Raw genomic sequence first — 21952 nt, forward strand, 5'->3', positions numbered from 1 at the left:
AAGCTTCAATTTCTGACCTGTATTTACATATTAATTGTGCTCTGGGCAAATGATGATGACATACTTCAGTAATAATGTAGCAGAAGCATCCTTGATTTATTCACCTCAATTGACAGTTGTTTAAGAAAGCACACTCGTCATTCTGGCTCTTGTGCACATGCACAATCGTACTGGGTCCTGTGTGTACTGTAATTTGTTCACTACCAGTTTGTATACTGCTCTCAAAACTTACTTGTTCTAATCCCACTTTTTTCCATTCAGGGAAGTCCAGGCAGGTGACATATCTGCCTCTCCATTTTATCCTCACAACAGCAGCCCCACAACTGACCCAAAGTGACCCACCAAGCTCCATAACAGAGAGGGAACAGAAACCTGAAGCCCCCAAATCCCCACTCCAACCACTGTGCCACACTGGCTCTCATGGGAAGGAAAAATGTTGAAATCAATAAAGAAACCTTACACTTCAGTGCGCCCCAGCACTGGGCAATCAGTGCGCTCACTGCACCACCCATATGCACAGGGGCCATGCAACACTGATTGACTGGGAGAGGGGAAGGTAGAACAGATGTTTTGCTAGTGATAGAACAGGAAAGCGCTTAATCTTATATAAATGCGTCTTTTTAAGGGAACGCACTCTCCCACCCTGTGATTCATGTCTTTTTAGACTCACACCTCATGCTGACAGATTGAAAATTGTTAACAATTGGCCTTTCTGAAACTGGGACAGCGCAAACCCTTCCTTGTGTGACTAAGAGCTTTCTAACAAGGGCAGAAAGGAGCGGCCAGGTGGGAGGGAGCCAATTATTTCCAGAACAAAAGACTAGGTTTGTTTTTTATAACATGCGAATTGACTCTGGCCTGTGTCAACACTGGTAAAACAGAATATAATGCATTGAAAACACTTTGTCTCCCTTTCTAAGTCCTATGAACAGACACAAAACAGTACCGTACAAGCACTACCATCAGAAAATGGTATTACAAGGACTCGTGTTCAGTAAACATACATTCTGGTGCTCGTTGCCGCTCAATTAATTTAACTTTACAAAATCACAGAAAGGTTTTTTTAGACGCTTCTGATATGCAGCCATTTCCATGTGATGCTTCAGTGGTCTCTTAATGTAGAAAGGGCAGAGTAAATTCATACTGTAATCTTAAAGGGGAACGTTAACCCTTCTGTAAATACACATTCAGCGGGGTTCAAGAATTGTAAACAACAGTAGGTAAGTATTGCACATGTATCCAAGCTGCATTTATGCCTATAAAAGTTACCTAAAACACATGCTACCTCCAATAGGAAAGAAAACCAAGACATACCCAATGATAATCAGTAGTGCAACATAAGATGTGAAGTCCAGCTCACCTCTTGGGTACCATCTTTGTATATCCAAATAGATGTTGTGGAGGTTTTAAATGTAATTTCCATTGTTCTGTTTTCTTTTTTTGCTTCTGAAAGTCCATAAACACTGATAAACCTGCAGAAGGTATGCCCAGCTACGCTATGAGAAACGTCGATGTGAGGGCATGTAAGTGGCAGAGGTACAAGTAACATGTACTTTTATGGTTGCCCTCTAGCCAATGTTCTCCTCAGTCAAGTTCTCAGTTCCAGCTGCATTTGCAGAGCCTTTAAAACAATTGGTTAAAATCCATGACTGGTTGACTTGGCGTCTGCTGCTCACCTTTAAAACAATGGTCCAGTAACTCAAGTAGCCCAAAAGGATCATCGCAGTCCGAAGTGCGTGTTCATCCAGGAAATTACAATGACCACGCCCCAGTTTCTGCTGCAGGCAAAAGGGCTTCTCTCCTGAACATTCGAGAAGGGAAGCTACTCTGCTGTCTTTCCAGGGTGGTGACTACACGATATTTGTGGAAGAGTCTCCAGGTGCTCCACAGGAAAGGCAAGGTGCATTTGCTTGGACCAAGTTGTTTAGAGCTGTTAGGACCATTTCTGGCAAATGATCTGTTATCATCTTGGGGCTTATTAAAATGTTACCAAAGGCAGTTTCTTTTGACCAGCCTGCAGTATACTGCACATCTGACGAGCACCACCTAGAAAAGGACAACATCTCAATGAAATGCTTGCATTTTATAAAAGTCAAATCCTGTGTTTAATTCTTGCACTCAGTTTGGCTGGCACATTGTTTCTGGGTGTTCTGTTAGCAGGTATATTCTCTTTTATACAAAAGGGAGGAAAAGGAACTTAAATCTTTAGAGACTGCAGCGACCAGTTCTCCCAACACAGTTTCTCATTCATACCTGAATTTAGAAAAGTATATGTAAACAAGGAGGCAAGAATTGAGGGGGGGAAAGTTGAATCTCTAGCCCGCTGGTGTTTTGTCGTAGATAAAGATTAAAGTGGAAAGTACTTTTACTACATGTTCAGGGGCAATATGTTTATCACAGGTCTTAAACCAGTAGTTTCCAAGAGCACAATCCATGTTATCCATGTCTGATGCTTGCTAAGTCTCCAAAGAGGCATACTTGCATCCAATGCAGGGCACGAGGCAGGACTCCCACAGGTTGTGGCTTGCACCCTGCATTTACGAAATGCCATGGAGGAAAAGGAAAGACTGGGGTGCCATTTGGGTAGGCTGCAAGCTGTCAACCTCTGTCACCTCCACTCCTCTGGAAAACCCCTTCACACCTCTCCAGCCTTCTTGGCTCTTTCTGTGTTGGCTGAGAGGGCAGAGCCTCTACAGGTGAAGTCCTAGAGTTAAAGTATGATTAATCCTCTACACCCAGCCTCACAAGACAGTGTCAGGAAGCCATAAGCTTGAGCCCAAAGCTATTTTTAGGGGTTCCAGTTTCCAGACTTTCCTGCCTTGGACAGGAAAATCAACATTTACCTTTTATTCTTTGGCTCTTCTGAGAAGGAAACCTTGGATTTCAGAGGATTCTGAGAATCCAGTGCTCTTCAGGCCTGCAGCCCGCTAGATGAAATGAGCACCAGTCGCAAAGTATGCGGCTCCATCCCTCTTTTAAATGTTTCCCCACTCTAGATGGGCGCTTATGTCCAAAGAGCGTCGGGGAACATGGAACCAGAACCCAGCCTTCCCTCCCAAGGTCGCAACACAGTCTATGCTGTCAGGAGGGGAACTCCACTCAATCCTATGCTCCCTTCTCACCCATTTGCTCTCTCAATGACCCTGGACCGATCGTCCCCAGCAGCTTTGTCTTCCATTTCAAAGGTCCTTGCAGGACAAAGTAACAAATACCAAAAATAGTCTTATACTACCTCCAAGGCTACCAACAGATTCGAGTCCATTTCATCGGATACATGACATGGCATATTCGGAATGAAAATGTTAATCGGGAGGACAGAGCTCTCTAGTGCAGGGCATTCTCAGGGTTGCTCATTTATGGGCCTGCACCCTCCTGGATTCCCCCATCTCTGCATTAAGAGTAATCTGACAGCTTCCTCCAGGAATGGCCCCCAACTGTGGTCAAGGGGGGGGGCAGCCAGGGACAGAACCTTTGCAGTGCTGGTGCATGCCACCTGTGGAATACCCTCTCCAGGGAAATTTATCCAGCACATGCTTTGTGGCCATTCTAGTGCTAAGCGCAAACTTGCACACACATGTCAAGTTTAAGTTCTTGAGGGAGAAAATAATCATCATGCTGCTGGCTTTGCTTTGTTCTTAAGATGTTGCTCTAAAAGCAATTTGTTCTGGGTTGGCAGTGTTGCCGTTTTGCATGCTGTTCCGGGAGACGGAAAGCCCAGCGTGCAGATCATAAAGCAAGGAAGGGGCCAGTTTAAAAACATTACCAACTCTTAGGATCGATCTTGTCGGCAGGTTGGGCTTGGTTTCAGTGCAAAAGTTCCTTTTCTGCTCTGAGTCAAAAAGGTGACAAGGTAAACATCTAAGCTTCTAAACCGTATGCACAGTTGGCATATAAAACCCAGTATTACTGGAATAACAGTATTGCTACACAACCTGTATTACTGCACTCTGCCTCTCCTTGTCCAGCTCTTCAGTTTCAGAGCGATCGTTCAGTGTTGCTACTGGATGTGCCAATGGCTACAGCCGGAGCACATCTGACTAGTGCTCCAATGGCACCCTCTTCTGGAGAAAAGTGGCTGATCGACAGCTCCAGTTACTGCAACATGGAGCTGCCCTTGAAGCATGTTAGAAACTAGCTACAGGCAGTTGCTATCGATACAGCCTTGCATCAGTAATACAAGGCTTCAGTTCACTTCTGGGCTCAGGTCAAGGAGCTGCTGCTTACCTATAAAGCCTTCAGGAGCTAGTGGAGACTATATCTGGAAGACCACCTCCTCTCATACGGAGCTACAACTTGCATCTGAGAGCAATCACCGGAAAAGGCTAGGCTGGTGGGAATGTGGAGCTGCAAAACATTTCTGCATCACCTCAATCGCAGAATCCTGTCCCACGTGTGGTGGCACTGGGCCCATCTCTCCAGTTTCTGGCAACATTTTTATTCCATTAAGTTTTGAAATAAGGAGTGGGGTGATTCTGCTCTTGGTTTTTAAAACTGCCCTGTTCTTAGCAATGCTGTTTACAATTGCTTAAATATTTTTGGTGGATCACCTTGGGAAATGCTGAAAAATATTTAATACATCAAAATACTTGGAATAAAATACTTGGGTGATTCGTGTTTGAACAGGAGGCTGCCCATATAGGCATGGCATGTCTGTTCCAACTAGTTTAGCATTCAGAGTAATCACAACAACTAAACTTCTTGAGCCACCAGATCTGAGTAGGTGCTGCAAGGCCTGACATCCCCAGAGCATAAAGACAGAAATAAAGGCAAACAAACTAAGAAAGAGAATTGAAACGGGTGAGCTCAGTGGAGAACAAGGCTGGGCTGTGTACTTCTTGCATCGTCTGCAGGATTTGGAATCTTGGCTTTGATTCCCCCCACCCTCCCAAGCTTCTAGACCACATTGTTGAAATGAACAACCTCAGATCCCCACTATGATGGGGCCCTTCTCTGTGGCCAGAGTTTGTTCACAGAACAAATCTCTCTTGCGCATCATCCCTTCCCTGGCATTTTCTGCATCAGCTGATGCAGTAACTCTGTGCTGCTGTACTTCATTCCTTTCAACCTTCTAATTCTTGCTAAAAGCATTAATTTCCTAAATGTAAATTATGGTTTGGGGGCAAAAAGCAGCAGGGACAGCACGGAGACTGATGATACAAATCAGTAATTTACCTGCTTGTGCTCTTTTCCTCTACAATATGGATGATTTTCCCAGGAAGAAAGAGATGAGGATACTGAGGAGGAGAACTTAAAGGTGAGTTGTCGTCTAGAGTATTATAAGAAGGTGACCGATGCACCATTAAGTTCTCTTCAGCGAGGAGAGGCTGAGCTAAAGCATCTTGGTTTCTGCCATCCAGCTCTGTAGGGAAATTATCGGGTTCTCCTCCAAACACTTCATACCAGCATCCGTGCAAGAGGATCTGGTACTGCAGGGTGGGAAACAGAGGGACACAAACGAGACAAGAGCAATTGTGAAGCCATCCGGATAAGCAGCCTCATTTTGTGCTTGCGACAAGTTATAACGAATGTCTACACCCCATTTAATTCTGCGTTATCCCCAAATTATGATTGTGCAATTCTTAAGTTGTAGTACTGTTCTTGCTTCCAGAATCCTAGAATGGAAATAGATCAAGAAGAGAGATTGCAAGCATCCATGGGGTCGTGATGGGTCGGACACGACTTCGCGACGAACAACGACATCTTTGATGAATTCCATCATGAAGCTAGTGGCCTGGGCTTAAAAAAGCTTCTGGCTTTCTGGCACTAGCTCAGTGGAATATAACTTGGAATATGCAACCTGAATACCATATCATAAGAGTGTTAAAAAATTCCCCACATAGCCCAGTGGGATGACTGGATCCTGGCTACTATCTTCTGTGGAACCAGCTGCCTAGAGAGGTCTCCCACACTAGACATTCAAACAGAAACCTGACAGCCATCTGAGTGGGATTGTCCTGCAACAGCAGGAGGTTGAACTCGATGGCCTTCATGGCCCCTTCCAACTCTTCCATTCTATGATTCTGCTTAATGGAGCTTAATGCTCCTTCTAGAATGGCCATTACTGGAGAATAGGATATAACAGCACCATTAGATGGCTAGTTCCTGAAACCCAACAGAGTCTGTTCTATTCAGGAGTAGCGGCTGTCCAAGAACTTTCCTAAGCCTGCTATCCAAGACCCCTTGGTCTGCAAATCCCCAGGACGACCCGGAGCTGAACGCTGCACATTCAATCCGTTGTGCTCTCAGTGATCGAAATGCTCTGACTGCCCCGTTTCCACTTAGGGCCCTCTTACTGTACCAGTACAGTCCCATAACCATGGAGCTGTACCTGCGCAGAAGTGGATCACAAGAGGATCACTGCTTGAGCATCACAACATCAAGCCACGGAAGCATATGGCTTGACTGCCCCTTCGTCACGCCTTGAAACCTTAGTGCCCCCCACTCCCGGACCATGAAGTTAACTGGGTGACTTTGGGCCAGACGCTGAGACCAAGCCTAACCTACTCACAGGGTTAGTGCTGTGAGAATAAAAAGAAGAGCAAGACCATGAATGCCAGGAGGAAAAGGCAGGACAGACACGTACAGGAATAGGAAGTAAGAGTTTACTGGAGAGAAACATGAAGGAGAAGTCGTCAGGGAGTGGCTTCAGCATTTGGGAAGTGCAAGAAATAAGCAGCTAACCAGCTGTACTTAACAACATCAATGGCCACAGTAAATAGAGTCATCTTGGTTTGTTTTTTTTTTACCTTGGGTTTATTACAGTTGGCAACTATTCTGATGATCCTTCTCTTCAGATCTTCCATGTTGGGCATACTTAACCTGTTGGATACAGAAAATGGAGGGGAACAATATTTATGACATCCAGCAAGTTAACGGGGTTACAAATTACAAGAACTCCAGCATGGGTCGTTCGTTACCTTACCTTGCAACAAAATCCTTGCCAACAATGACAGACACGATAAACTGCTTAGTATATTCGGCGAGTGATTTACTTAAAAGGAAGGAAAGACAAAAACAAAAAGCAGGTGAATAGATATGGACAATAAAGTCCTTCTAAAAGTTATTTACTCAAAAAACGTAAACCAGCAAGGCTCAGAAAGGACCCTTAAGAGTTAATTACACTGAGCACAGTTACACAAGATGCTCACAGAAAGATAATACACGATGTGCCTGCTAGTTGCACTACTAGAATTTCACTTTTCAGAGTATACTTCTATGCATATACATAGGCCTGATTGGGCCACTATCCAGAAGCAGAAGACTTCAAATCAGGTGCAGGAAACCCTGGTCAGACAAAATTCAATTTTGGGGAGGCTCTCAGGGATGGGGCAGGACAGAGCCACCGGCTCAAAAAAATACCAAAATGTTACAGCTTGAAACTGCCAGTTTCTAAGTCTCAAAAGAAGCATTTTGACCTTGAATGGGGGAAATGCTGCACAAACACAGCAGGAAGGCCCAGAACAATTTGTGCTTGAAGAAAACGGGCAGGGCCAGAGGAAGGGTGCAAGACCTCCTGGGAACCTTGGACAGGAATATCCAGGGGCCAGATGTGGCCCCCGGGCTCAAGGTTCCCCACTTCAGCTTTAAAAAACTCGACACGGCTTCCAGATAATGTATTTTATTGCTGTAACCCACCCAGGGAGCCATATGGCTAATGGGGCGGGTTAGAAATTTAATAAGTAAGTAAGGGCTGCAGCTCTAGTTCTCAACCGATCTCTCAGATGTACAATTGTTTAAATTTACCTTAATAATCCCCCTGGCGGAGAGAAGGCATAGCATCTTAGGGTTGGGAAGGCATTTCTTAGCATGATGGCCAATATGGAGGCTGTTCCCCCACCTAAGCTGTGTCCCACAACAACCAGTTTATATTCCTAGGGGAGAAAAATGAAAAGGAGAAGAGACAGAAGCCCTGGAAAATGACCAGCTGACCGATCAGAATGTGCCAGGCTGAAAGGCGTATCCAGAGCCTGGAAGTCACAACTTACCGGAGCGATGGTGAAGGCTTGGCTCAAAATCCCACCATTGGTTAGGCGTCGGTAAATATAGTTAGCAGCCTGAGTTATACCCTGAAAGACAGAATTTAAAGTTGGCACAAATAGTATCTCCATTTGAAAACTGTTTGCGGTACCTATAATGCAGCTTTGTAAATAATTGCTTAGACTGGGGAAGGGAAGGCAAAACCCAGCGCCCTCCCATAGTCCCATAAGTCATACTAGCTGGGTTGATGTGAGTTGTAGCCCAAAGCATTTGGAACCTGCTGGGTTTTGCCTGTCTCCGACTTAAAGACAAGCTTTCCCCCCGTCAGGCACCTTGCTTCATTCTCTAAAGTCACTTGTAAGCTGTCTGCAACCGTTTGCCAGGGGATGGCTGTCCAGAGCACTCATCTGGGACCGGGCTATCAAAATGATACTCTCCACTCTTATGATCCTGCCTGAACTGTTTGGTGTTTAGAGGAGCCCCCTTCTGGCGTTCAGTGCCATCTGAGCTGTCTTGAGCTTGGCGAGAAGGTGTCTTCTTGGTTGTGGCACCCTAGCTGTGGAACTCCCTGCCACTTGAGATTAGGTTGGTTTTCTTACTCTGTGTCTGGACCAGCTAAGTCAGTCTTCTCTAGATGTCCTTTTTCACTGGGCACTCTTACACAATTCAATATTTGCAAAGTTGTATTCAGAATTGCTCATTTATTCTGCCTCTATATTGATTATTGTTTTTATACTTGTCCACTGGCTTGAGGGTCCTTTGTTAAGAAAGAAAAGTGCACTTATAATTTTTTTTTTATATTCCTATCCTGCCTTTTTTCCTTCCAAGGAACTCCAGGCAGCTTACATAATTCCTCGCCACCCTCCATCTTATCCTCACATTAACCCTGAGTGTTGGGAGTGAGAAAGAAGGCCTGCTTTGGACGCATTCTCAGGGGCTGCTGGCTGCAGCTCAGAGGATACAAATCAGAATGGGAAGCACATCAAAGAGGAACTGGGGAGGAAGGGACATGCTGAGACACCGAGGTGAAGGAGGGGGACATGCTTATCTCAAGGCCAGCGTATCTGGCCGGGCAGGCAATTCCTAGGAATAACAAAGATGTACAGCCTGTGGGAGGAGGGCTCTGGAAATGAGGAGTTCTTGGACAGAGACCAGGTGCCCCCAGCTCTTGACTCCACGATGAGGTGTCAGCAGAGGCGGACGGCCCAGTTAAATGATTGGTGCACGGAGAGGAGGTGGGCTCACTTTCAGAGAGCTCCTCCCAAAGGAGTGGGGCCCCGACATGCTCATAAGGAGAGTTCTTGGAGGTGGACAGGAGACTGGGTTCAACAAACTGCTCTGTGTGTGCTCAGAGGGCAGATTTGTACTTGGAAACAATAAAGAATGTTTTGCAAGGAAAGCTTTCCAGCAAAACTTATAGCAACGTTTGCCAACCTTATGCACAAGACCATTTTCAAGGACATCTTCCAGAGTTAAGTGTTCGCAATCTGCCGAGAGATCTGTGAGAATATCCTGCCGGCAAAACAAGTAAAATACAGGTTAAGCATTTTTACCGCCTGCCAGGAGTAATCACTGCCAGGACGAGGAACATCTTCTCACCGTCAACAGCATCTGATGTTAGAGGACAGAGGGTCATACATTCAAGATATTCTTGGAATTCGTTTCAGAATTATGAAGGCACAGAACGTCTCATGCAGTGCCCTGAGATCTCCCACAAGATTGGAGCCAGAGTTCTCACCTTGGATGTTTCTACAGCCCTTCCTGCTCCTACACTGCAGCACCGACCCTGAAGCGAGTGGGAAAGTGCAAGATTGGAGGCATGATAACAGACAGCAGAGACAGCTCCCAGCCCTCTGCCATTCCCTGCACACGGGGCCAAACAGAGACCAGCCCAAAAGCTGCCCTAAACATTTCCTTCCCGTCGCCAGCGATCGTCTGCTTCTTCCACTACACCTCCTGCTGTGGGTGCCTCCATCTGCTTCATGGAAAGGCTGGCCCTGCTCACATGCTGTGTGGATGGAGCCACTACAACGCAAGAAATGGCGCCTTCTGATACGCTGTCAATAAAGATCCTGATCTCACCGCTGGTTTCCTCAAGACCCTGCCTGAAAAAGCTGTCGAACCAACTGAAATAAAATACAATAGACAAAAAGGCTGCATGTGTATGCACAGCATATGTATATTTTATCATATAAATGCTATTTCAAACACTAATATTTTAATGTTCAACAGTCGCTTTTTATTTAACTTATATTTCCTGGTTATTTGTTGTTTATTATATTGATACGGTTGTTTTATTGTGTTTTTGTTTGAATGACTGTAAGCTGTCCTGAGGTGCTATGCATAAGAGACAGCATATAAAAGTTTTAAATAAATAAAATGAATAATATGCATTCTAGAAAGCCCAAATATGAAAACAACAATCCTACACACACTGACTCCAAAGTAACTCATGCAGATTTCCATGAGGCTTAGTTGCCAAGTATGTGGGCCCAAGACGGCAAACTGGCATCTACTGAATAAGCTGGGGATGATGGGAATTGTAATCTTGCACAATTGGAAGATGCTAGTTAGGAAAGGCTGTGCTAAAGTCCTGTCTACCATCGCTGAATCAATATTGGTCATTCAGTATTTCAAATTCAATGTGTTTACAGCGCCTTCCCAGCAATTAATACAGCAAAATGTAACAAGTCATGCAAGGTTCTACCTCAAACGACAAGGTTCCCCTCACAGCTACGACGATCGCTTCTTTTTTGTGATCAAGGGCGACAAAGAATGGTATTTCGAAAATCTGAAAAGACAAGAAACATGACACAAAAAGCACGAGATGTTCCATGCTGGATCATACGAATGGTCCATTCAGACAAGAACTGGGGCATCTGACCAGAATTATCCAAATGCCTCTAGAAGGGAGAGAGGGAGCCGTTACAGCGCGGGGCAGGGGAAAGGGTAAATTTTGGGGCTGGGGGGGGGTGGCTGGAGGTCATTTTCAAACTCCCAGACCTTCCCACAGGCCACATTCTTGGCGGCGGCGGCAGCAAAACAAAAAAGAAATTGGCGGTCTGTTCAGCAATAAATCGCTATGAAAAGGTATAGTGGAAACATGTTTATTCTCAAGCTAAACGTCCCCTTTTTACCCTTCTGTACCTGCTTGCTGAAATTCCCTGGCAATCTGCCAAATGTTTGATCACTGGTGTGGATTTCGGCAGAGGCCACACAAGGGGAGGGGAGCGGCCTGCATTCTGTGAATTGCACCCCCCCCCCCTTTCTTGTTAGAATCTCTTGGGCTACCAAGTGAGAGAGCTATCCTCCCTCTACAAAGGCTGCACTTTAGTCAGTCACGCTGCAGGAGCCATTGAGACACCCAACTTACACTTAATTACAGCGCCCTTAAATATATAAACACACACACACCCCAGTGATGATCACATTATCCAGCCAGTTCCATAATAAGGATAATGACTGGATACAGACAACATATTAACCTTCCCTCAAACGCTGAGTCTGGGTTGTTGTTGAACCAAGGGTTACCACGTTGCCCAAGCCCAGCGGTGCTAACAACCCATGGCTTGTTAACCTCAAACAACCATGAAAGGATCCCATGGTTTGTTGCTAGGCTGTGAACTGTGCATAGTTCACCACGGTTTGTTACCTCAGCTGAATGCAGGCAGCATGTTACGACAAACACCCGCGTTCAGCCCTTGTTCTCTGAACCGTGTCATTATATTGTGTCTTGTGTATTTTTTAAAAATCGTTTCCTACTCAGTATGTTGCAATGTCAAAGCACAGACAGATTCTCATTACAAAAGCAGTATCACATGGCTACACTTCCTAATTTGGAACATTTTACAGAAGTTCTAGCCTGGCCAAGTGACTCATATGAAGCCTCCCTTTGGTCTCCAGAGCTTAAGGAGGCAAGAATTCGCTATCTTGTTCCAGCTACTTACTTTATTGTGAAAGCTGATGTGAATGATGTCTCTGTACTGCAGCCCCGTTATTTTTAAGATGGTTCCCAAATGCATGTTCAGATGGTCACCTCCAACTATGTCTGTCTCTGTTGGGCTCCTTCTACAACTTAGAAATCAGAGGACGACAATGAGGCATACAAACTTCACACCAGTTAAACTCCCAAGAGGTAAAACCTTCTCATAAGCACACAGAATATGACATTGACCTAGGAAATCAGCATCTAGCGGTTCATTCTGTGCAAATGGATGCACGTTTTGGTGCATTTCATCTGCAACAAGTTAATATCGAAGGAGGGCCAAAGTCTGGACCAGCCCAAAGATATTGCCTGTATCAGTCCGACTGTGCGTAGTCCCTGGATAAATTTTTGCATCTATTTGTTTTGCTGAAATCGACCCTGGTGAAGGATGCAGGCAGGTTACCTGCAAAATGGTTTGGTCCCAGATTTAGGGCACGATGTAATGGGGATAATGGGTCATGAAAATCAGTGGGGCACTCTAGTCAACAGGCCACCTGTAAGTACAGCTAAATCTAGATCCAACCCAATATTGTTTTAAAAATGAAATACAAGACGAGACAATAACGACAAACCTGATGAACTAGTTTAATATGTATTCATGCTTCTCGCATTACTTTCTCAGACACAGGGATGACCTATAAAGGATTCCTACCATTATCATCTTGTAATGCAGGGTAGGAAATGATGCTTGGGAAGTAATAATTACAGTGCAATCCTGTACATATCTTTTCAAAAGGCGTTCTTTCTGAAAAGGGGTTCCCACATAACTTGCTTGCAGGTCAGCATGCACAAGACTGCAGCCTTAGCCACAATATTTTCACCAAGGTACGAGCATATTTCCTTATAGCAGGCAACAGCCAAGCAGTACATTTTACAATAACAGTGGCATTTTTTGCTGCTGGAAGCTATCAGTGAACAAGTTATAAAGATTCCTTCCATGTAGTTCTGACATCCAAAATCCTAATTTTTAAAACAAATAATCTCCTCTGGCGATAAACTAGGAAATTATTCAGTGAGTGTATCTTACATGTCTATTTAGTATTCATTATGCAGTTTAAGATGAATGATTATCATTTATACCCAAGCTTTCTAAAGCAGAACAAGCTGGCTATTAATTTTAACAAATATTTATTGCTCAATTCATTTTCTACCTTTTCTACTCTTGTGAAAAGCCAAGGCGGCTCACGTGATCTTCCCCCTCTCCATTTTATCCTCAAACTACCCTGCAAGGTAGGCTCGGTTGGGAGTCTGTGACTGTCCACAGTCCCCTTATAGCCAAGTGGAAATTACAACCCAAGTCTCCTGAATTCACCCACAAAACCCTAACCACAATGGCTCTCTGAAATGTTTTCTGCACTGAATTATGGAAAAATAGTTTTCAACAGGCTAATCCACAAGTAGAACAATCTCAAATGTTGTCTCTCATGCAGCAACTTTCTCAAACAATTGGCTGCTGTCCAGAATGTAAAAATCTAGCTTACACTTTGTTTTAGATGGTGGGCCAACTTACCAGTCCCCATTGATCTTACAGAGGGCTGTAAACGGATTTGCTAATACGTAGTAGGGCCAGCCATAAGCTGCTGCAGCAAACTTCATATAATGAGCAGCATTTTCTAATTCTTCATCCAAATCGTTTGTCTGGGAAAGGCAAGAGAGAAACTCGGCACAGTTTGTATCTGCTAGTCAATTCTGGTATTAAGTAGAAAGTCAAAAAGAGTCAAGTGTCCCCAGCGAGGAGGACTTTTGAAGTGAGCGGGTGTCCACTAAGGAGAAGTCCTTTTGCAAGCTAGCACTCCAGTAGCAGAATGCCCTCCCCAGAAAGGCTTGCCTGGAATGTACACTCTGGTTCTTCTAGCTCAAGGCATTGATTCTCCAGACATTAGTTCTTCCGTGTCTATTCTTTTACTTCTGTTCTTGAATGTTTAGATCTTTAAGCAATTGCTGAGTGTTATTCTGCTTTTATACTGCAGTTTAAAACTTTTAAAGAAGTTCTCTATTATGCATTATCAAGTTGCAATATTTTCTTGTTTCAGCTACTGTAAACTGCCCAGAGAACTTCAGCTATTGGGCAGTCTAAATATGCAATAAATAAAACCAAAGGGACTTACCATAGGAGATAACTGCGACTCAGTGACAACTTCTTCTGGATCTTTGGGACAATTTTCCACCATGTCTTGCTCTTGGTGTAGCAGAATCAGGCCTGCAGCAACATCGCTAGGCACTAAATCGGTGTCCTGCAGAAATAAACATACAACAAACTCCTGTTCTCATGCTTTCCCCATCTTCTGTTGGCTGACATGACTTCAGTTCTCCATCTTACATATTAAATGACTGACAGCTCCCACTGCTTATTTGGTTATTTTGGTATTAAAGTGCCTTTTTGTTTGAAAGAAGAAAGAAAACAAAGGGGAGGAAATAAGGAGAAAGCAAAGCAAAGCAAAGAAATGCAATACAACTTTCTTTTATCTTCCTTTTCTTGCTCTTTTTAAATAAAGCTACAGAATTTTTATATGAGAGATATACTATTCAGGAACAGAGGAAAGAGGATACTCAAAAGTGCATCCTATATGTGTTGAGACAGAAAAACCGCCTACAATTCCCAGCATGCCCTTTGTTTCTATGCATAGGATCCTACCTTAACTATATTAATTTTAGATATTCCAGAATTAATAACTATCCAGCAGGAGGAGAACCAGAGGGTCTATGAAAAGCAGAGAAAAAACACAGGCACTACCCTGCTTGGTGGGTAGAGACCTGTTCTCCCCAGCAGAGGAGGGCAGGATGCGCCCTAATGGAGCAAAGCTCAGGGAACTGAGGTTCAATTTGGATGCCAGGAAGTACTTCCTGACAGTCAGGACCCCGAGGGTGTGGAATGGGCTTCCACGAGAGGTCGTTGAGGCCCCATCGGTGCAGGTGTTCAAGGATAGGCTGGACGTGCACATGGTAGGCATGTCGTGAGCGGAGCTGGCTAGTGCCGGAGGTCAGACTAGATGGTCTGGGAGACCTCTTCTGACTCGCTCTGTTTCTATGTTTCTTACCGAGAAGTAGGCCCGGAAAAGCTCTGCAATGCTGGTAAAAGCCACCCGGTGGTCATCATTTTGCACGATGCAGCAGCAAAGCAAGCGGATTCGCTTCTCCCACACCCGGGTCGCCGTCTTCTTGACGTTATAGAACAGCTGCTCCGACTGGCTGCTCTCTAGGTTGCGACAGGCAGTGTCAACCACATATACTCTCTGCCTCCCGCCCAGCGGATCAAAGACAATAACAATGGCCACAACAGTGAAGATAATGATAATCCAGCTGCCAAGAGGAAGAAAAGAAATCTGCATTTCAATGTTACTATTAATGAGGAAGTTGCCATCAGAAAACACACTTGATTTTTAGGGAGTTTTTACCTGTGGAGTCAGGGAATCAGAAATACAACACATGAACTTGGGAATTTCTTCTTGTACTGAGTGAATGCGCACATAATTAATTCCTACAAATTATAACATTGCCAGATCAAAATGTGGTGCAGTGGTTAAGAGCACAGGACTGGGACACAGGTGACCTGGGTTCTAATCCCCACTCAGCCAGGGAAATCACTGGGTGACTTTGGGCCAGTCGCAGGCCCTCAGCCCAACCTACCCCACAGGGTTGTTGTGAGGATAAGACTGAAAGGAGGACAATTATGTGAGCCACCTTGAGTTCTTTGGAAGGAAAAAAAAGATATGAATATGAATGAAAAAATGAACAAGTTCCTTCGACAAGATACAAGATGGAAGGCATTTCAACATAATCCAGGACTCTTTAATAGTAGAAGAGAAACAACCAGTTACTCCAGAAACACACTCACTAAATATTGGGCAGTTTAAAACATTCATATCAAGTAAGAATGATGAATCCAAGCTTCTAAACTGTTTTCATGCCCAATGCAAAGTATTGATATCAACTTTTAAAGACTTAAGAGAAGCTTGAGGCAACACTCTCCTCTCTGAGCGCCCACCAAAATAGGTGAGGTGGGTGCCTCTTAGCAGGGTCTTTTTCATGGTGGAATCTCAGTTATGGGATGTCCTTCCCAGAGATTCTCACCTGAAGGCTACTTGGTGCCAGATAAAACCGCCTTTTTATTTTCCCATGCTTTTTAGTTCTACTCTGTTTTAGAGCTTCAAACTGCTGCTGGCTTTTACTTGGCTTTTATTCTGTTTTAAGCTTTTAAAGAGTTTGCCGTTCTTTCATGATGCATTTTAGAGAAGGATTTTCTGTTAACTTGCCAGAAAAAATTGGCAATTGGATGGGACCAAAATAATTAAAAAGAGCCTTACCTGGCAATGACTGTTCCATAAATGGCATTTATCATAGTCCTTTCGCAATTTACTCCATGGTCTGATACCCATATTATTCCCACAACCGCCCAAATGAGCTCTGGCAAGTAAAGGGCCAAACGCAAGTAGAGCAATTTAGGAAGAGATTTTCTTGGCCCCGGATTGGAAATGGTTCCTGAAAGGTATGGGTGCAGAAGACAACAGCAATTATACAAAATAAATCTGTCTGTTTAAAAAAGACATCACAGCATGAAATCATGATGTAGGTTTTCATATTGTTAACACATGCAAAGAAAAATCAAGGAAGGAGGTTATGTATACAGGGCCTTATTTCACAGATAGTCACAAAGCCCTGCACGCAGACCAGTGAAGATCTTTATAACTGAGAACAATATAATTTTGCTGTGAAAATTGAGAAGTGGATGATGCAGGCAGCCCTGCTCATAAAAGGTGCCAGCCCCACATCCGTGCACACTCTGGGCGCATGACAACATGGGGCGTGACTCTTTCCACAAGGGCGGGAAAGGGTTTGGGTTTGCCCAAGATCAGATCTGAGATTGGAGAGCAGTTTCTAACCCTGGAGGAAGATTTCCGATCTTTCCCAGGAAGCACAGAATAGAGCTCCAAATATAGGTATGAAAATAAGGATTGCTATACTGTTATAACGTATCAAGGATGTTTTATTAATTTTATAAAAAGGGATTTGATAGGAACTTGGACAATGGCAGCAGCATGAATCACATGCGGAGTAAATGTTTAGTTTCACTGGGGCAAATTTTGTTTATATATTTATTCGTTCATTTATTCAATTTAAATGCTGTCCCACTTGCCAGAGGCTCTGTGGGTGGCTTACAACATATTAAAATTCAATGATATAAAATACAAATACTACAATACAAAAAATATAAACAATACCAAAACAAATACAAACACAAAACAATACAAAAACATTTAATACAAAAACATTTACTACAAAAACCAATAGCAATAAAATCAGTAAATTAACAAAATAGAAAAAAAAAAACAAAATAGAAAACCAAAATAGAAAAAACAGAATACAAAATACTATATACATATATAAAACCCCCCAAAAGCATAAATCATTAAAATTAGAAATAAATATCTTTCCTTTCATGTCCCATTGTCAGCAGCATAAAATAACATTAATACCTAAAAATTCACCTGTCAACAGGTCATTAACTGCTGATATTCTAACCATTGAACACCTTAGATTATGAATTATTGGGCTTAACAATAAAGGATTTGCTATTTGCAACTGGAAGGATCATATTTGTGCTTACTGGAGTGCTATACAATTATGCTCATTTTATCGATCGCTGCTTGCTTTTAGATTCTCATGTACCATACATTTTATTTCTTTTTACTATTGACTGTATTAAATTGATGGGGCGATTATTTGCTAGGTGTGGTACAATGTATTCAACCCGGAACAATTGCTCAACAGCGGCTCATCATTCTGGTTTGCAGCCACTGTTAGTCCTACTTAGAATCACAGCTGGAAGGGGCTATGAAGACCATCAGGTCCAACCCCCTGCAGTTGCAGGACACCATGTTTCACCATCCCACTCAGAGGGCTGTCAGTTTCTTTCTGAATGCCTCCAGTGGGGGAGAGCCCCCCACCTCTCCAGGCAGCTGGTCCCACTGCCGTATTGCTCTGACGGTGAGGAAGCTTTTCCTGATATCTAGCCTGAACCTGGGTTGTCACAACCTGAGTTGATTATTCCGTGTCCTGTACTCAGGTACCAATGAGATCTTGACCGTCCTCTTTATGACAACCTTTGAGGTACTTAGAGAGGTATCGCGTCCCCTCTCAGTCTTCTCTTCTCAAGACTGAACATGCCCAGTTCTCTCCTCTAGGGAAATGTTTCCAAACCCTGGATACCACCCACGAACCCATGGTACATGCAAGTTCTGGCCAGCCCAGAATTACTTTCTGTCAGATCATGATAATGTAAAACTCATAAAATCCAACCACTACCACTTATCTGCTGAGCTCAGCCAAGACTGGCTATATGTATTTGACTACTTAGAGCAGACCTGCTGAAATAAATAGGATGCAAATTAGAACGTGGGGCGTAATACCTTGTTTCCCCGAAAATAAGGCCTAACTGGAAAATAAGCCCTAGCATCATTTTTCAGGATGCTCGTAATATAAGCCCTACCCCAAAAATAAGCCCAAGTTAAGATTGTCAGCCAGACGGACGCATTTAGTACATCTGTTGCAACACAATTCAGGGTTTGGAGAGTTATGACGATGTTCCAGAAGATGACATGACTGTATTTGAACAAATGCAGATTGTTGCACATGAAAAAATAAGACATCACCTGGAAATAAGCCCTAATGTGTCTTTTGGAGCAAAACTTAATATAAGACCCTGTCTTATTTTTGGAGAAATATGATACCAACTTTGTATTTCCATATTTGCCACTATACTACTGAACATTGAGTCAAGTTACTGGCAACTGGAAAGCACTTTGAAAAACAGCATAATGCAGGCAGCCATTTACCTTGCATGCTTAAATACACAATGGAGACTAACACACATATGATCGCCACCAGGAGAATCAGGAGAACAAGGACGTAGTTGTGCAGCAAACCTCCTCCAGCACAATTAAAGCGTCCTTTGTGGATCAAATACAAAATCAGAATTCCAATCCACCTTGGGAATAAAAAGAAAAAGACACAAAGCATAATTTAGAAAGAAACCTTGGCACACTCACAACACAATCCTACATCTGCCTACTCAGAATTAGAATCGCAGCCTTATTCATCTTTAAGAATTCCTCAGGGCACACCAAAAGGACAATCTTCCGTAAGTAGGCTAATCTGAGGATGGGAGCTGTAGGACACCAGGTTGGGAAAAAATCTAACCAGATTGCTTTATGGATCTCCATGTATGCAACAATAACCCATAAGAAATTAGACACTGAAACCAGCAGGTAATTCTACCTGCCTGTTTCACTGCAACCGACATTAATGGCAAGAACTCTGAAACAGCATATATGGAGAGCAGAGATTGTGGCAATGAGATCTGTCTTTTATAACTCATATTTTCAGACAATAAAATACTCAAGCAAAAGATCTATATTACAACTTTACCTCGTAAGCCTTCTTGATGGAACGCTGCAGAATCGTTTTAATAAAAAAGATTAATGCACCCAACTTTTGTAAAATGCACATCCAGCTCATTTCTCTTCAGATTTGGGCTTTTTAAATAGTCATTTAAAATCATAGAATGGTAGAGTTGGAAGGGGCCATGAAGGCCATTGGGTCCAATCTTCTGCTGTTGCTGATCACCAATTTATACCATGCCACTCAGATGGCTGCCCGGTTTCTCCTTGAACGCCTCCAGTGGGGGAGAGCCCCCCACCTCTCCAGGCAGCTGGTCCCACTGTCGTATTGCTCTGACAGTGAGGAAGCTTTTCCTGATATCTAGCCTGAACCTGGGTTGTCACAGCTTGACTTGATTATTCTGTGCCCTGCACTCTGGTATCAGCAAGAAGAGATCTTGACCTTCCTCTCTGAGCCTTTGAGGTACCTATAGAAGGATATCATGTCCCCCCTCAGTCTTCTCTTCTCAAGGATGAACAGGCCCAGTTCTCCTTCTCTGTCACTTCACTGACACCATGTTACACCATCCCACTCAGGTGGCTGTCCGGTTTCTTCTTGAATGTTTCTATAGTGTGGGAGAGCCCACCACCTCTCCAGGCAGCTGGTCCCACTGTCATACTGCTCCGACAGTGAGAAAAATCATCTCTTGGTCTTATATACTTATACTTGGTCCCCTGGATTGGTTTTGGCGCAATGTGTTGCCCTCCAGATAATGTGGACTAGAGCTTCCTTCAGTCCTAGAAAGTGTGACCAATGGGAAGGGATTGAGAGTTTTAGCCCAAAATGACTGCAGGACAGCAGGGAAGGAAGGCTACCCTGGATAATCTACCGGATCTCTCTCGAATTCTTTTTCAGCTGCCTTTTTCTTCAGATGCGTCTGAAGAAAGTGAGGATTGATAAGCTCAGCTCCTGCAGAGATGAGCCACGTTGCAAAACTGGAGTGACACATCAAGCACAGATATTCACATTTTTCAAGAAGAGCGAGAACCTGAGAGCCCATTGGCTCCTGAAAACTGAAGCATAAGCAGCTTTGCTCTCAGCTTCAAGTTGGCATTAAGAGTTGATTGTCAGCTCTACCTCGCCTCAGAAGACCTGTGGACAGAAGCTCAGAGTTGGCTGGTGGTGGGATTACCTGCCACCTAATACTGACCTACTGAAACATCTCCAACCATCACGGAAGACTACCGAAGGCTAAAACACGCACACATATGCATGTACGTGAACACGAACACACACACACACACACACACACACACACACAGAGTAATGGCTGTTCCTCTTTGTTCCCAAAATGACTATAAACCTCAGTAACAAAGAGTCTTGTGACAACTTAGACACTAACAAATGTATTCTGGAATAAGCTTTTCTGGATGAAGCAGAGGTAGCAGATGCACAAAGAATTATGGAGAGTTTCAAGTTTTTACATAGTACATTTAGTGGCTGGCTTGGCTACAGATGCACAGCTTCTGGAATTGTCAAAGCCATGGGGGGCGAGGGGGGGATCTTTTCCTGGTCCTGGAAAAAAATCAGAGATTTTTGGAAAAACTGGGGAAAAAGCTATATTAGTACATGTTACGGATTGAAAATCAAGGTGTTACTTTAGGAACTTAATGGGTATTATGTATAACTTGATTGTGCATAACAATATCATGTTTGGCATGTTAAAAGTAAAGATAATGGTTGCTTTTTTTACATTTCTATACTGCCTCACGGCCAAACAATTGATTCAAACAATGATTACAAACTGATTTTACTTTTTGAAATTGTTGTGCCCTGAACTATAAAGATCCTCTTTGGTTTGGCAGTTCATGAGGAGAGAAAAAGCACAAACACACACACACACACACACAAAGCAGAAAACCATTCATATTAGTAAAACAGAGAAAATTATGCTTCCGCTAGACCTTTCCTCTAGTGTCAAGCTGACATAAAGTATTTATTCCTATAAAAAAGGGAAAAAAGAGGAGATTGAAACAAGACTGGATGAATATTTATGAAATGTAATGAGTCTCATTTCTGAGCTATTGCTATCCGCCTCAATTTCTATTTCTTCTACTACTTTATCTTTGTTTTCTTCCTAATTATCATGGACAGAAGGCTTGTCCAGATATGCCTCTCAGCCCTCACATCTACCAGTTTGCTTCTTGATTCAGTGTGAGTATTTCTAAACACTGACCAGTTTTTTTCCCCACACACTGCAAAAGATAGAGCAACTCAAAGTAGGTGGAACGTACACCAAGTCAGAAGCTGTGTTGCACAAGGGGCCTTCCGGGCCCTTGCAGGAAGGCTAGAGGCACAAGATGGATACCTGAACCTGATGTTCTGTGCTCTGGCAAGTACCTTTCCAACATTAAGTCCTTTAATATGCTGCTTGTTTCGTAACCCAGTCAAATGCAGCAACAAGTTATCAGTGTGTATATTACTTTGAATCTTGGGTGCAACAGATTTATAGCAGCATGAATTGGAGGGCAACAAAATGTTATCAATGTCTTAATAAAATCTGCTGCTTTACCTTCATCTATTCTTGCAAGTGGCTTTAGCTTGACCATTTGG

The 21952-nt window shown here is 43.4% G+C and overlaps 1 protein-coding gene across 4 annotated transcripts in view; it reads right to left on the bottom strand.

Annotated features, from left to right (window-relative positions):
* The window catches only part of DAGLB (diacylglycerol lipase beta), a 37708-nt gene that overhangs the window by 12421 nt on the left and 3335 nt on the right, over positions 1–21952 (bottom strand). For 2 of the 4 annotated variants that reach the window (XR_006415015.1, XR_006415014.1), the window contains exons 3-16: positions 18796–18947; positions 16267–16441; positions 15001–15262; positions 14071–14196; positions 13473–13600; positions 11925–12051; positions 10685–10768; positions 9412–9489; positions 7986–8066; positions 7744–7871; positions 6923–6991; positions 6747–6819; positions 5173–5426; positions 1361–2046 (exon numbers count right to left, since the gene is read on the bottom strand). Coding sequence is in view for 1 of the 4 variants with exons in the window: in XM_044433100.1 (XP_044289035.1) it covers positions 1851–2046; positions 5173–5426; positions 6747–6819; positions 6923–6991; positions 7744–7871; positions 7986–8066; positions 9412–9489; positions 10685–10768; positions 11925–12051; positions 13473–13600; positions 14071–14196; positions 15001–15262; positions 16267–16441; positions 18796–18947 (1933 nt within the window). In the remaining 3 variants the exon portion in view is untranslated. Of the gene's footprint in view, positions 1–72; positions 2047–5172; positions 5427–6746; positions 6820–6922; positions 6992–7743; positions 7872–7985; positions 8067–9411; positions 9490–10684; positions 10769–11924; positions 12052–13472; positions 13601–14070; positions 14197–15000; positions 15263–16266; positions 16442–18795; positions 18948–21952 lie in introns of those variants that run through there. The other 2 variants (XR_006415013.1, XM_044433100.1) reach the window with 2 other exon arrangements.

The sequence above is a fragment of the Varanus komodoensis genome, unplaced genomic scaffold (assembly GCF_004798865.1).
Source record: "Varanus komodoensis strain SLA01 unplaced genomic scaffold, ASM479886v1 scaffold26, whole genome shotgun sequence".
Classification (NCBI taxonomy): Eukaryota; Metazoa; Chordata; class Lepidosauria; order Squamata; family Varanidae; genus Varanus; species Varanus komodoensis.